The sequence below is a fragment of the Choloepus didactylus genome, chromosome 3 (assembly GCF_015220235.1).
Source record: "Choloepus didactylus isolate mChoDid1 chromosome 3, mChoDid1.pri, whole genome shotgun sequence".
In the NCBI taxonomy this organism is placed as follows: domain Eukaryota; kingdom Metazoa; phylum Chordata; class Mammalia; order Pilosa; family Megalonychidae; genus Choloepus; species Choloepus didactylus.
Genome location: NC_051309.1, coordinates 115744752 through 115761812, shown reverse-complemented (window position 1 = coordinate 115761812; position 17061 = coordinate 115744752). Strand labels below are relative to the sequence as shown.

The 17061-nt window shown below is 31.0% G+C and overlaps 1 protein-coding gene across 6 annotated transcripts in view; it reads left to right on the top strand.

Annotated features, from left to right (window-relative positions):
- The window catches only part of TBCK (TBC1 domain containing kinase), a 288134-nt gene that overhangs the window by 84233 nt on the left and 186840 nt on the right, over positions 1–17061 (top strand). For all 6 annotated transcript variants that reach the window (XM_037830400.1, XM_037830399.1, XM_037830401.1 and 3 more), the window contains exons 11-19: positions 1574–1712; positions 3018–3117; positions 5194–5243; positions 5432–5561; positions 8201–8299; positions 9992–10054; positions 10579–10705; positions 11915–11965; positions 13672–13755. In XM_037830400.1, coding sequence (XP_037686328.1) covers positions 1574–1712; positions 3018–3117; positions 5194–5243; positions 5432–5561; positions 8201–8299; positions 9992–10054; positions 10579–10705; positions 11915–11965; positions 13672–13755 — 843 coding nt within the window. The remainder of the gene's footprint in view (positions 1–1573; positions 1713–3017; positions 3118–5193; positions 5244–5431; positions 5562–8200; positions 8300–9991; positions 10055–10578; positions 10706–11914; positions 11966–13671; positions 13756–17061) is intronic.

Below are 17061 nucleotides of genomic sequence, written 5' to 3'. Positions count from 1 at the left end.
AAGAATTGCTAAAAATTTTGCAATAGGCTCTTTTGAGGTGGTAAATGACAACTCTAGCATACCATTATGTGTAAGTCACCATTGGTTTCAATCAGATTGAAAGATGAGTAAGTAAAAATACATTTTTAAAGTTCATTAATTAAAAATTATTAAATTTCTAAAATTGGGCTCTTATAGTCTTTATTAATCTATTAGTAAGAGATAAGATGTTTGAATTTTAAAAGTATAGGTAGATCACGCTCTTTCTTAAGTCAAAGTTCTTAGTCTGTTTTACCCAGAATGTCTTCAATCAAAAGTAAGCCTAAATTTAAAAATGTCTACTAAAACAAGCAAGTATTTATTGAATTTCAATTGTGTGCGCTTGGGGAATACCAAGGAAGTGACCCCTGTTCTGGAGACATTTAGAAAATGTATTAAAATAAATAGTGAACACGTTGGGAGACTATATGTAGTTTTTGCTGTTTTGCATATCCCAAGCTAGTCATTTAGAGCTGTCTAATTAATGCCCTCATTTATCCCAGCCTGATATCTGAACTTACGGCATGAAATTGCATGGAAACTCAACAAAACTATTTTATGTCAACCTAAATAATTCTTTTTGAAATACTTTGAAATTTATGCTCAGAGAAGTTGCTTTCATCCTTTATAATAAAACATTCATTGCTCTGGTCAGGTTAGTAAAGTATTTTTACTAGACTATTTGATATTTAACTCAGCTTTAAAGTTAAAAGAAAGTCATCTGTGTACTGCCTTTTCTACTGATATGATCAACCGTATCATTTCAAAAAAAGAAAAGGTAAAGACTGCAAATAAAGCAAGACTATTTAATTTAAAATTAAATGTCTATTTTTATCACTAGAATATTATCTATCTAATTTCAAATGAGGGTTATTTTTATGTGTGGTATACTTTAAGTACATTTTTATTTTTTATATAAGCAAGGTATATAATATTTTTATTTTATTTTTTTAACAAACACATAATGATTTTACTATTTTCCAGGTTTTCAGCACTTAAAAAATATTAACTCATATTGTTTTTATCACCCATTTGATAGAATTGGAACTGTAAAATTTTAGAAAGGAATTTTAGCAATTATATACAAGACCACAGGCTCTTATCTGCAAATCAGAAAACCAGAAGATTTTAAAAATCAAAAGTTGTTTTTCCTTTATTTTCCCTAGATTTGAAAACAAAACCTGTTAAAAATTATTTGAATTTAATTGACATTAGCTGCTGGGATCATAATTTTTTCCTCATCTGTCCTAATATAGTAAACATACTTTAAATCAAATGAAAAACATATAGTTTTTCCTTTTGTTCTAGTATTTTTGCATTTTCACATATAGTTGTATATATATTACAATTCCATTTTTTCTCAAAGAAACTGGATGTACATCCCATATGTATATCTGCATTTCACCTTCTGTGCATTCTAAAGGGAACCTTTTTGTTCAAGTTTTCTCTCTTTTTTTTTTTTTTTTTCAAAATGACAGCTATTCTTGCCTGTTGACTTTTAATAAAAAAACAGAAAGTGTAATAGCTGTGATTCTTTTCAATTTGTTATTAATAGATATAAACAGTGATTTCCTGGCAGAAAGATCTATTGAAGAAGTATATTACCTTTGGTGTTTGGCTGGAGGGGATTTGGAGAAAGAGCTTGTGAACAAGGAGATCATTCGGTCCAAACCACCTATCTGCACACTCCCCAAGTAAGGAAAGAAAACTTCTTTTGGAAATGAAAACAGAATGTCATAATAACATTTAAAAAAAAAAAATGGATTTTGTTGTTATTGTATTCCAACTAAGTGATAATGGATTCAGTTGGAAGTTAACACCTTCTGTTCTTGGTTACAGTTTCTCTCAGTGCTCCCATAATACATTTTATTATCTTAATAACTATGCCATTTTAGTAAATTTGCTTTATTATCTATTTGAACTAAAGTTGTTTATGAACTATCTTGGCAATAATTGATGTTTAATAAATGAAAAATGTAAAATTCATGAAGAACACTAATATTCAAGAGAATTAACTAGGCTAGTATGCCTATTATGAAGAACTATTTTCTATTTTCAAATATAATTGAAATGAACCATGTGGTCTCATTGCATGTCGTAGAGAGCATCACTGTGCTCAGTTACTATTGACAAGAAACTTGTAGAACTGCAGAATAGGATACCGTGCTATAAATTAAACTGGAAGTTAAATAACTCTTACAGTCCTAAGAGTCAAATTTGTTATTATCCCATTGCTATTCATATTTATTCATAAAGATATGATTATGAATCACTTGAACTTCTACCAATGCCTTAAAATTTTAGATTTTAGGATTTATATCTGATAATTTTAGGAAGCTAAAAATCATGTGTTCATCACTTATTTTCTTACAATGTTAAAATTTCAGATTAAATATTTGGATAGGATACTCGTTTTCAAATTTTTTTCCTCAAACTGATTTTTAAATATTAGCTAAGATTATATTGTTCACACATTGAAATAGGTAGAAAAATGAGAAATAAGATGATGGACATTCCAAGAGGGAATGGTTTGAAGGCTATGGATTCTCAAAAGTACTTCTCTGAAATTCTGAACAAATTGCATGCATTTGTTTCATGAAAACAAATTCTTTCTCCTGAGAGGTTATCATCCATAATACTTTTTCTTTTTTCCGTTATCATTTCCCAACCATATAAACCTTCTCAGGATATTGTCAAGAGAATAATTTTAGCAATGAACTTCCATTAACAAAGAGTAGTAAATTATACTTTTCTATTCCTAAAATGCTTTATACTACGTACTATATTCTTACTAAATCAACAGGTATCTAAAAATGAGACTTGTCTGGAGAAATCTCAACTAGCATTGAGTTTTTTATTAACCATTCAGTTTGAAATTTTGATTTCTTTGATTCTGAGGTTGGTGACTTACAATAAATTTTATTTCTAGGAAAAACAGTAAATCGAATATTGTATGCTCGTTAGAATACTATTTTTTTTTTTTTTTTATCTCTTTTCAGTTTTCTTTTTGAAGATGGTGAGAGCTTTGGGCAAGGTCGAGATAGAAGTTCACTTTTAGATGATACCACTGTGACATTGTCTTTGTGTCAGCTAAGAAATGTAAGAAGGGTATTTTGCCAAATTTGCTTTAGATCTTTTTTTAAAAAATTAAATCCTTATAGATATACATTAAGTCTTGTCTTCTTCCCTGATCTCATAGCATATGCAAGAATTTCTAAAAAGTAGACATCAATGCCTGCCATAATGCCCAGAATGGAAAATTTAAATATAAAATTATTACTGCTTGATTCATTGAACTTATATTCTTTTTGAAGAGAAAAGGGTGTGTACAGTGGGGAAAATAAGTTCCAATACAAGGCAGTAAACGATAGACTGTATCAAAAATATATAGCTTCAACTAGTTTGGTTTTACCCTTATCTTCATCTGTTTCTTTTAAGTGTTATCCAGTTTCCTAAAGTAGGCATCAATTTACTGCCTCAATTCCATCATATTTCCACTGTTGAAATTTAAAATACATTTTCTTGTAATTATTAAGAAGAAATGTTAATATTGCTGAATTTTTAAATAATGTAGAAACAAAATAATTTTTAACTTATACTTTTCTGCATAAGTATTTTTTACCCTTTTTCTTATCCTTAATATGCCAAATTTTTAATTTGAAAAAAGCAGAAAGGTACTTATAATAGGTATAACATTCAGGACAGCAAAATGAAAACTTTAAAAAACTATATATTAATAATGCAGTAAAACTTGGAAAATTTCATTTCCCACTTAGAACATCATCTTTGAAACAAACATCTAAAAGTTTCAAGCAAAATGGGATAAATGCACAGTATTTTAATTTTTAAAGAAAAGCGAGGCATAAATTCAGTGATCACCAAATTCTCAGTGTTGAGTAACAGATTTTTCTTCGGCTTTTAAAATTCTGGGAGCAACTCACATGAAACTAGTGCACAATGACTAATCAAAAGAGTATCAGTGCAGGCTCCACACAGATCTTGAACCTCTATGTCAGTCCCATAGGAAGAGATAACTCTGCCTTCAAGATGAAAATTGAACTGAAAAGCAGAGCACTGCAGGCAAGGTGGCATTAATTTTAATCACCTTATTTAGGATGTGCCTCAGATTTTACTTTACTACTGCCTGCCCTCTTAAGTTTTTGAACACCTATAATCCTGGCTGTGCTCAATGTTATTGTTTGAAACAACATTCATTATAAAAACATAGTGAAAAGTAATTAAGAGAATTATATTGTTAGTTGATTTGTCAGCTATTTGAATCATACATGTTCAGTGTATACATGCGAGAAAAATCTGTTGAATCCTTTTTACTAGCACCTGGCTGTTAGTTTGTATTAATGTCAAAGCAGAAATAAATCTGGCTTGGGCCTTAATTTAATGACTATATTTAAAAAGAATTCTTTTTATTTGTAATTTTTCTTCATATAATTTAAAAAATAGTGTATACATTTATCCAATTTTATATTGATGTTAGTAACTCTGAATTTTGTTTGGTAAAACATAACAGTGTTAAACGTAGACTGAGGCAATTTTTATCACACTTCATTTGTGCAACAAATGATTTGTGAATCGGCCAGTGCCAAACCAAAAATGATAAGGAACCCTCTTGACAGAGTGCAAAGGGGAGGCTTTTATAGGGCAACACAGAAGCAAGCAAGAAAATGTTCTGATTTGACTATCTAATGTGTATTTTCTTATTTGGGCTGGTTTTTGGTGGAAAGCCTCTTTTTATGGTATCTATTTTTGATTGTCTGATGTTAAGCTTTCTTTGTACAGCAGGCATTTACAGAAAGACAGCCTTCTCAAGTTTCAGTCTTGCTACTTGGGTTTGTTGGTCAGGGACAGGACAAGGCCATCACCCCAGTTTAATGGCCTGTTGAATTTATTGACAGGTACCTAACATTTATGAGAGATACCTGGAGGTAAAGAAAAAAACAAACAAAAAAAAAAAAACAAAAAACTATTCTTTTCAGATGAAAATCAGTATAGGTGTGGTATATTTGCATGTTTATGATTGGAAAATTTGAGATTCTATTTTATAATGTTCTTGGTACTTTTATAAATGCATAGTTTTTATTTTATTTTTCCTTTTAACAACAAATCAGTGTTGCTACCTCAGATGCTTAGACTTAAATATTTTCTTTAAATTCACAGAGATTAAAAGATGTTGGTGGAGAAGCGTTTTACCCATTACTTGAAGATGAGTGAGTTATACATGTTCTATTTCACATTTATTTTTCTTTTCTGTGAATATTAGATTGGTAAGAAGTCTGTACATTTTCTTTAAAAAGTGTTTCTTAAACAGAACACAAAACCTGGTTTTAGACAGTTTTTGGTTTGCTAAAATTTTGTACCTTTTGTCAGTTCTTCTGCTTTTGTTCCTCTTTTACAGCCAGTCTAATTTACCTCATTCAAACAGCAGTAATGAGTTGTCTGCAGCTGCCACTCTCCCTTTAATCATCCGAGAGAGGGACACAGAGTACCAACTAAACAGAATTATTCTCTTTGACAGGCTGCTAAAGGTATAAATTCTACAAAAGTGTTATAATATAATCCTTTTTTTAAAAAAATAAACAATTCTTAATTCTTAGGGAATCTTGATGTCATGAGAAGACTAATCCTTATGACCTATTTTTCCAATTAGCTTTCTCTAATTATAAAAATGATACATAGTAAATAAAATTCAAAAGTTAAAACAAGATGTGGGAATATATGCAAAATCATGTCAGACAAGGATTAATATTCTTACTGAATAAAAATATTTTTTTATAGAGTAAATCAATGTTTTTTGATTCATAATGTACAAACACGTAATTAGGGACAAGAAACTACATAATAGTAGAGGGGACAGGAGGGTATAGGAACATAGTTTGTATATACTATTGAAGTTAAGTTGATAACAAAGCAAAGAAGATTGTGACAGATTTAGGATGTTAAATTTAAGCTCCTAGTAACTACAAAGAAAATATCAGAGAAACATGCAAGCTTACAGAGACAGAAATTAGAGTACAGGTTACCAGGTGGGGGGAATGGGGAGTGTATTAATTTCCTAGGCTGCTCAAAGCAATACCATGAAATGTTTCAGCTTAAGCAGTGGGAGTTTATTCGCTTACAGTTAGAGTCCAGGAAAATGTCCAAACCAAGGCATCATCAAGGTGATGCTTTCTTCCCAAAGTCTGGCTGCCAGTGATCCTTGGCTCTTCTGCCACATGGCAAGGTTCATGGCGGCAGCTACTGGACTCTCCCTTTTCTTCTGGATTTCATTGATTTCAGCTTCTTGTTTCTAAGACTTTCTCTGTCTCTCTGTATTCATTCCATTTATAAAGGACTCTGATAACAGAATAAGTTCCATCCTGACTGGGGTTAACTGAAGTAGCCTCATCAAAGATCTTACCTACAAAGCCCTCTTCCACCCACCCCCGACCCCCAAGAATGGATTAGATTTAAGGACATGTTTTTCTGCATTACATACAGTTTCAAACAGCCACAGGAAGCTAATGCAAAATGTGAATAAGGTTTTGTTTGGGATGATGGGAAAGTTTTAGTAATAGAAGGTGGTGAGGGTACTGCAACATAGTGAATGTGATTAATCCTGCTGAATATTGTGCTTAGGAGTGGTTGAGATAGGAAAATTCATGTTGTATATATATATATGTTGCAACATTTTAAAAAGAGAGAGAGAGAAAAAAAAAAAAAAGGTAAAAGCACCAACTCTGAAACAGAGTAATGGGTAAAGGGCATAATAGTAATGCAGTTAGTCAGTAATCTTTTCAAATTGTTCATCCTCACTAGGAATGAAAAAAAAATACAAATTAAAATAGGATTTTTTTACATACCAAATTAGAAAATTGGGGAAAAAGTTCAGTGAGAGTGGAACTCTCATTCTCCTGGAATAAGGGTAAATTGATTGAAACATTCTGTAAAGCAATTTGAAAGTGTATATCAAAAGCTGTAACAACATGGAGAGGATGTGGAGAAATTGGGACTCATTCATTGCTGGAAGACAGTTTGGCAGTTCCTCGGGAAACTAGGTATTGAGTTACCCTACAATCCAGCAATTTCACTTCTTGGTATTTACCCAGAGAACCTGAAAGCAGTGACATGAGCATATATTTGCACACCGATGTTCATAATGGCATAGTTCACAATTGCCAAGAGATGGAAACAACCTGAATGTCCTACATCAGATGAGTGGATAAACAAAATGTGGTACATGCATATGATGGAATACTACACAGCAGTGAGAAGGAACAAGGTCGTGAAACATATGACAACATGGATGAACCTTGAGGACGTAATGTTGAGTGAAATAAGTCAGATACAAAAGGAGAGACATTGTATGATACCACCAATGTGAAGTCCGGGAAAATGTAAAACAAGTCTTATATTGTAGAATGTAGGGGACCTAAAGATAGTAGCTAGTGAAGGGGAAACAATAATCTAACAAGAACAGATAAGATATTGAAGGTAATCTTAATGATATGGGAATGCTCAGGAATGACTATGGTTTATTAATTTTCTTGTGGTATGGTAGAGCATATTGGAAGGAATGAAGTTATCTCAGAATATTTGTTTTTAGTACTCCTTTGTTTTGTTTTGTTTGGAAATGTTTTTTTTTTTTTTTTAATTTTTGATAACCAAAGTTAATTAAAAAAACAACATCCTAATAAATCTCCTAATAAATCTTTGTGCTAGTAAATCTCTTCTAGAAATTTAAAGATATTAAACAAAGTATAGGGAAATTTATATGCAAGGATATAGAAGTAGCCATATAATTGCTTATATTTATTGAACACTTTCTATGTCACCTCTTAGTATGCAAAGTACTTTACATACGTTATCTTATTTAACTCATATGAACCTGGTAGTATCATCCTCATGTAACTCATTCATAATTCTCCCCAGTAGAGAAGAATGATTTTTTTAATAAGTAGATTCAGCTCCTCTCTTTCATTTTGTTATGTAAGATTTTCAGGGGGATATAGGATCATTCCACTATTACTTTATATTTATTAATAACACCAGATACAGTAATTTCATATACTTAGAGATTTATTATACATCACCTTCTACTTTATCACTGGTATGTTCAGAAATGTCTAGACTAAAAGATGACATTTAATAATTTAAGGCATTTTTTATTTGTCTTTTCACACTATAGGCTTATCCATATAAAAAAAATCAAATCTGGAAAGAAGCAAGAGTTGACATTCCTCCTCTCATGAGAGGTTTAACCTGGGCTGCTCTTTTGGGAGTTGAGGTAAGAAAGAAAAGAGAAGGTTAGACAAGTGATTGAAGCTGATCAATAGTGTGCTAAGAAAGAAAGAAGGTAATGCTTTCCCAATATATATTTTTCGAGTTTTTAGAAAATTACCTGGTAAAATATGAGCATTTAAAATATTTGGAAATTTTAAGTGAAAAGAATAGAGAAATAGAATGGGAATGGGGTGAAGTGGAATAAAATGGAGTGGAGTGGAATGGAGTGAATAGAATAGAAAAATATAATTGAATGTTTGTTATATTTATACTCTTTACTATTTCATTGATGGTGTTCACAGAAAATATCTTGATTATTAATTTTAAAATGAGAGAATATTTAAGAATATATCCATTATGATTGCAAAGTCCTGAATATAAAGTATGCTCATTAAGTGGTTCGTCTATGTTTGCAAAAATCTTATACTCCGATTTGTGCCTTGTCAAAATCACTAACATAATTTAGTATGTCTATATGCTTTTGCACATATGTCCCAAATGGACTATGCTGCCAACATAAATAGCTACTTTATCTTCTGTTACACTGTGACAGTGAGGAAAGGAGAGTGTCACAGAATTATTAAGGGTGGCTTACAGTATTAATAGAGAACTTTGGCAGCAGCAGTCACAGGAATAGGCCAAATCCTTGCCAGACCTTTTCATTTCCTGTCAATTTATTTGTCATCCTGCCTTCCTCTATTTTCTAATAAATATCTTGTAGGTATTCATCACCCATTTTTACTCTCAATGCCCTCAACTTTTTTAATCCTTTTCAGCCCTCTGTTGGAAGAATTTCCTTTCTTCATTCTTGTTTCTCTTGATGAGACCTTACAAATATCTTTGAGTTTGGTTGGTGACTGAACTAGAATGCTTATTGTTCTGTTTCTCTCTTTGCTAAGTTAGAATTGTAGAACCATATAATGCCAAAGTTCAGGAGGACTTAGGAGGTCAGGTTGTCCAAATCTCTCATTTAATAGGTATCCCAGGGAAGTTGATATAGCAAGTAATATCAGAGTTTGAACCCCAAATACGTGACTCTTTTTCTACCATGAGAAATAAGATTTGTTTCATGCTTGGTCCTATAACTTGACCAAAATTTGAAGTGGCTGATTAAATTATTCCTGCCATAACAGAATAACTGAAAAATGTAAATGAACTCCTTTGTCCCTTGATGATTCTGTAACTGCATGATATTCCACTCTGTCCCAAATTTTGTTTCCTGTTGCTAAACTACTACTCGTTTAAACAGTTTCATTTTCTTTCATTACCAACCTTAATAGGGAAATTTCTTGTGGGATGACCCCTCCACCCAACACATACACAAACAAGATTTTTAGTTTTTCATGGAAGTTATTATTATGAGATAGCAATGAATATAGAGCAACAAGGCTAGTCTGTGTTCTGGAGTCCAGGAGATTGGCTAAGCGTATTCATTAGCTAAGTGACTCATCCAACACACTTGCCTTCTGGTGTATATAATTCAAATGTCTGCCTCGGCAAAATGGCAAATTGTCACCTATCAGAGACTTTCATCACATTATCAAAGATACAGAGAATTTCTCTGAAAGTTATACCTTTGTGCCTATATGTAATTGAGTGAGTTTTCAAAGACAGATGTTCATGATAAATAGATTTTTATTTATAAATAAGTTAAGAATTCTGATAAATTAATATATCTTCTATTATTTTTTTGCAGGGGGCTATTCATGCCAAGTATGATGCAATTGATAAAGACACTCCAATTCCTACAGATAGACAAGTATGACTTAAATTTTCTTAAGCAATCTGAGATAATTCTGCCAATTTTTTAAGTTTTAGAAAAACATGAAGAAATTTTCTTTTCATTGTGAATATTCAGCAGCTGTCGTATACATAAGCATAACTCTTATGCTTATAAACTGGTGAATTAGAACTGTTCCTTGAAGAAGTTTAGGTCAAGTAACTTTTTCTAATTGTGCTTTTTCATCTAAAGAATTTGACCTACATTTAGAAGAGGTTTTAAAATAAGGTATTATTGAAAACTATATTCATACATAGCTTTTTCAAAGACTGAAATGGTCTGTTTCCTTCATTTAAGTGTATATATGACTTCTTTGCTACTTCCAGAGAATTAATATAAAATCCATAAACTTTAGATACCAGGATTATAAAGGTAGTCTATTCTGAAATTCTTATTACAATCTCTCCTGTTACTTATCTTAGTGATTATTGGAGCTCACTCTATCATAGTTCTACCTTATTTGTTTTTTGTTTTTTTTTTATACCTTATTGCTATTTTTACAGATTGAAGTGGATATTCCTCGTTGTCATCAATATGATGAACTGTTATCGTCACCAGAAGGTCATGCAAAATTTAGGCGTGTATTAAAAGCCTGGGTAGTATCTCATCCTGATCTTGTGTATTGGCAAGGTAACTTTTCTTTTGCAGTTATTGAGATTCTTCTTGTAGCATTAGGAACATGTGCATGACTGACAAATTTAAAATTAAAACAAAATATCAAAACATCATTTACCTTGATAAAAGTCAATAGTAAAGCTATGATTCATTTTCTGAGAGTGTTATATAAGGACTTTAAAAAAAAACTTTGTGTAAATGCCTAGTCAATATCATTTAAAAATGCATAATATTCAAAATGGGACAGCTTGCCATCATGTTGATTAGGAAAGTAGAAAGAATATTTGGTGCTCTAATAATGTTTGTGGATCAATTTTTTTTTCAACACTTAGGGAAATAATAAGATAATTTTATGCCATAAATAATTTTGAGTTAGTTGAGATTCTTACCGTTTAATTATCTACCAAATAATGCTTCTCATGGTGATTCGGAATTAGGGAACAGGGTGTCACCCTAAATTGTTAATTTTATTTATTTGTCCCTTTTTTCCTCAATATCTTTGATCCTTGATTTTTTGCTTTGTGCTATTATTATTTTTTTGGTCATTGATAAGTTCATAAATGATAAACCCAGTCCATGCAGCCTTATTTTAGAAAGTGTTGTAATAAGCAGTTGTTTTTAATATTTTAATTCTCTTTTTCTTATTGGTGAAACTTAAAATGAAGTTATTATTTTTTCTATCTCTGTCCATTTTAGAAGGGTTCTATAGCTTCTTAACAATTATAGGTAGATTTGTGTACATTCTTTTAACATGCAACATCTGAGCAGCATTGTTATCAACAAAAGAAATAAACCATATAATTGTACTTCACTTCAGAATTTTCAACAGATTTTTTTTCATAATCCCAAAGAAACATATAAGACAAATCCTCATCTCCAAGATGGGAAAATATGGTTGGAGATGTGAAGTGATTGCCAATTTCACACATTTATAGTCAGATATGGGACTATATTCCAGGGCTTCCAACACTTTTACATTTCTCCATTACTAAACTCTTTCTTCAACCCATAATAATAGTAAAAATAATAGCTGATTTTTATTGGGCACTTCTTATGTGCCAGAGATTATCAATTACTTCTTACAATAACTCATGAGGTAACAATACATTTCTGAATAGTTAATCATGTTTACTCTATATAGAGGTAATGCAGAGAACTGAGTAAGGTGTGTATCTGCAATTCTACTGAATTGTATTTCTTTGATTCCTTTCCCCCTATCACCAGGGCTTGACTCACTTTGTGCTCCCTTCCTGTATTTAAATTTCAATAACGAAGGTAAGCCTCTTTAACATTTAAATAAACATTATATATGTTATTCTAAAATATTTGGTTCAAATATGAGTAGGCTTTTTTTAAAGATTCTTGTTCTCTCCCTGGTAGATACTGCAAATTTCTCTGAAAAAATTTGTCAGACTAAATTTAGAGGATTTTAAAAATTAATTTATTGCAAGCTTCAGTTATGACCAGGGAGTGACTAGAAGACTCTGATTCTTCTGTATGTATTCACCCACTTTGGTGATTGTTTTTAGAAATTTTGGAGAAAATTCTGATTTCTGTAGAGATTGGTTAAGTTTTAGTCTAAGAATACTTTCTCAAATATTTGTAAAGAAATTAATATTGGCTGTCTTTTCCCCTAATCTTGATTTCTAAAGTCTACCATTTTGAACACTACCTCCTTTCTCTATCCATACATCATTTTCTATTTCAGGGAATTTATCTTCTGTTTGTCTAGTATTCCACTTTTTGTATACTAATATGATGGCTCCTTTTTTTGTTAGCAGCTGTTTTAGACAGATTTTTTGTTTTCTTCCTCCCTGCTATAATGCCTTTTTTATAGTAGACTAGTCAATCAGTATTTGTTAAATTTAATTGGCTCAAATCCCAGATGCCTAATGGTATCACATATAGAGCATGTTACCATGCTCAATCCCAGAATCTCCATCTTTTCAAATTCTGCTTCTTTCATGTCATTAGAGTCTTTATAATCTTCTGGATAAACCTAGCGTAATCCCAAGAACTGAAATTTCAGTATTTGAATGGCTTTTACAATGTACTGTTCTCTAAAGTCATTTCTCATTAGTGTAGACTACAGTTTTTGCCATGTTTCATTAGGTAGAGCCCATTATCACATATATCAATCCAAGGATATTAAGAGAGCTGTGTTTGAGGGTATAATTTAAGTCATATATTCTTAAATCTGAAGTACTCAGCTCTTGTTTGCATCCACAGTAATTAAGAATTATGAGATTTGTGTAGCTCATTATTAATGATCATGAATAGAGGTGAAAAATGTTTATAAAGTTATAGTAATAATTCAGTTAATTCAGGTAACAGCACTGAATTATATATTTGAATGTGGCTAAAAGGGGAAATTTTAAGTTGTGTATATATTACTAGAATAAAAATTAAAAATCAAAACAAGACATAGAACTGTACAACACAAAGAGTGAGCCCTCATGTAAACCATGGACTAGAGCTAATAGCTAACAGTACAAGCATAATAATATCCCTTCAACATTTGTAACAAGTGTAACATACAGGTGTTAATAATAGGGGAGGTTATGGGAACTCTGTATTTTCTGCAGGATTTTTCTGTAAACCTACATCTTCTCTAATTTAAAAAATAAAGGTAAGAAAAAACAAATTTTGAGAGTTGTATAGCTCATTAGTAATGATCATGTTTAGAGATGAAAAAAAATCTATAAAGTTCAGGTGATAAAATTTTTTATTATTGTGGGATAACAATTGTCATAGTAGTTTGAAATTGAAAAGTTCCTAGAGTGGCTATCTTTTGTGTCCAAAATATTTTCTGTTTTACAGGCTAGAGATTTTTTTTCTTCCTTTTTTAAAATGTGTTTCCAGCACTTATTACCATAACTGTTTCTTAGTAGTAGACTCAAGAAAAGCGTGCTGAGTGAATAACTTCTGGTCATTTATCCCATTAACTATTTGTTATATCCCTTTGCCTTATTCTTTCTTAGCCTTGGCTTATGCATGTATGTCTGCTTTTATTCCCAAATACCTATTTAACTTCTTCTTGAAAGACAACTCACATGTCATACAAGGTAAGCAAATGTTACTATTTGTCTTTTAACAAGGAAAGTACTTATACTGAATTAAATTTGTGGTTTTGACCGAACAAAATATGGGGATAATATGTTACTAAAATCCATGGATATAGATCATAAAGGTTTTAGTCTTTCCTCCAAGTTCACAAAAAATTATGGTGTTTTTTAATGTCAATTTAATGTCTGAACTCAATTCTGTTTAAGTGCAGGCAAGCTAGTCTAAGAAAAGGAAGAGACTGCTATTTGTCTCTCTCACATTAAAATTGCCCACAATTTTTAATTTCATCATGGAGTAAGCCTATTGTGAATTTGTAAAAATTATAAACATTGTTTAATTGTAAGCAAGTAGAATATTAAAAATTTATTCGTCTAAATTCCCTTGCTTTTCTCTCACCGAAAATATCTTCCCTCTTTCTTCCACTTTTCTAAAATATATACATTTGTCAGAGTTCATATCATAGCGTAAACCATTTATGAATTATTTCAGGATTACTTCATCCCCCTTCAGACTTCAAATATAATTTTCTCAACTCCTTTTTGGAGGTAGTATAACACAGAAGTTAATAATACGCACTTTTGAGTCAGGCAAATCTTATTTCATATTTAAGCTTGTAGTAGTCAGGGAAACAGAACCAAAAAGAGTATCTATAAATATGAGATTTTATACAAGTATCTCACACAACTGTGGGGATGCACGAGTCCAAATTCCATAGGGCAGAACACACGAGTCCAAATTCTGTAGCACAGGCAGCGAGCTGGCAACTCTGATGAAGGTCTTTGATTCTCAAGGTGAGGCTGGCTAGCTGAAGAAAAAGTGAAAGTTCTCTCTTCTCCCTTAAAAGTCTTCAACTGATTGAATTAAATCCAACTGATTGGATTCTCTCATTGTGGAAGACTCTCCCATAGTTCATTGTAGATGTAATCAGCCACAGACACAATCAATTAACTGATGATTTAATAAACTAACCTTCTGGGTTATGAACCAGCCACAAAATGTCCTTGCTTAGGCTAGTGTTTGCCTGACTAGATAACTGGGCACCATCACCTGACCAAATTGACACATGAACCTTATCATCACAAGCTTCAATATTTATTACTTATATAATCTTGGGCAAATTTCTTAAGTTCTCTATTTATCATTTTTCTCATATATTAAAATATTGTAAAGATTAAACATAATAAATGTAAATGCCTGGTACATAGAAACATTCAATAAATGCTATTATTTATTTATTAATGTTGTCAATTATATTTACTATATTTTTTGCTAGTATCATTATTACCATGGCATTACATATTGTTTTATGTCTTATCCTTTCAACAAGATTCTAAATGTTTTCACGGTGGAAAATTTTCTTACTTTTTTTATTTCTTTTAGAACAGACAACAAAGCTGGTCACACAGTCTCTCCATTTACTATTTTTATAGCATTTGTCAGTCACTCCCTGTTTTAGGTTTTTAATTCTACATTTATGTCTCATTTAGTCTACTAAATTTTAGACAACTTGAAGCTGGTGCTATGTTTTAATTATATATGTTTCATTATAGTAAGCACTCAGTGTGAATAGTCAAAATAGGAAAACTAGAAGCTACTTTATCAAAAATTCCGATATTAGTGGGGTCGGTCTCAATAGTACTCTATCTTATTTAGAAATGGTGTAAAATTATAGTATCAGAAGTTAATATATTAGGAAAATAATTAGAAGGGCGCAGAAAGGGAAAAGTAAATTAAAAAGTTAAATAAGCTAAAAATAGGAGCAATAGAATAATAAATAATTCAGCAAATAAAAACATTTTATCCAGCATCATTTACATTGGAGTATAGAGAAAAATAACTTAAAAATGATTTTAATATTGTTTGTATTCACAGACTGTGGCCCATGATCATTCATATTCCTCTTATGTGTCTATAATGTAAATGGAGGCTAAAAATTGAAATAATGATGTAGTACCTCTCTATTACTTTTAATATGTGAATTCTATTGATTTATAGTTGTATTTTGAAATGGTTTGGTTTGATATGGATATGTTTATATTTATAAAATAAAAAGGAAAATGTATAGTAGACAGAATAATGTTCCGTGGTAATATACAGAAAAAAACTTTCGAATACTTCATAATTAAGTTATACTTGGAGGAAGTTTTGAATAAGTCATAAATCCTTAACCCAATTAGACATGTAGATACTTAGTGACTGTATGTATTTATACTACATACCATCCATAGTAATGATGGCAAGTTTCTTCTCTTACTCGGATAATTAGTCTTTAAAAATAAATAAGGTAGATTAACATCTAGCCAATGAATATTTATAGTTTAAAAGAATATTAGTAGGATTTTGGAGAGAAAATAGGTCGAAGGTTTGTATATTTTAAATGTTATATATTATCAAATTACTTTGCAAAAAAGTTGCAGCGGTTCACATTACTATCAAAAATATGTGACAATTTCCAATTTCCTGCACATTCCTAGAATATGGACATGTCTAAATTTGGGATTAATTTGAGAATGTTTTTTAAAAAGCTTTATTTTTCCCTTTGACTTTTAATAATCAAGGAGGAATGTGCTTTATAGGAAGGAAGCTGTTTTCTGCTTGTAGGTAAATTTAGTAAGAATATCCAATGTTTATCCATTCATTTGTTGATGGACCTTTGAGTTGTTTCCACTTTTTAATTCTTATGAATAATGCCACTATGAACTTTGATGTACAAGTATCTGTTTGAAACCCTGTCTTTAATTTCTTTGGGTATATACCTAGAAGTGGAATTGCTGGGTCATATGATAATTCTATATTTGACTTTTTGAGAATCTGCCATATTGCTTTCTACAGTGGCTGCACCTTTTTACTTTCCCACCAACAATGCACTAGAGTTCCAATTTCTCTGCATCCTCACTAATGTTTGTTATTTCCTGTATTTTTAATAATAGCCATCCTTTGTGCATTTGAATATTATCTCATGTTGATTTTCATTTGCATTTCCCTAATAACTAATGATGTTTAACATCTTTTCATATGCTTATTGGCCAATTGTATCTCTTCTTTGGAGAAAGGCCTTTCTTTGCCCATTTTTAAATTTGTTTGGTTTTTTGGTTCTTGCATTGTAAAAGTTCTCTATATTCTGGATATTCAGCTCACATCGATATAGGGTAGACAAGTTGTTCTAAATAATTTGTTCAATTTTTGTATAGACTATATATAATATTTAAGAAAATAAAGCATAATTTCAATTAATTTAATCTTTCAAAATTTCTCTGCACTGTGCCAGGCATTGTTTAATGCATTGAGGTTCTTAAGATGAATAA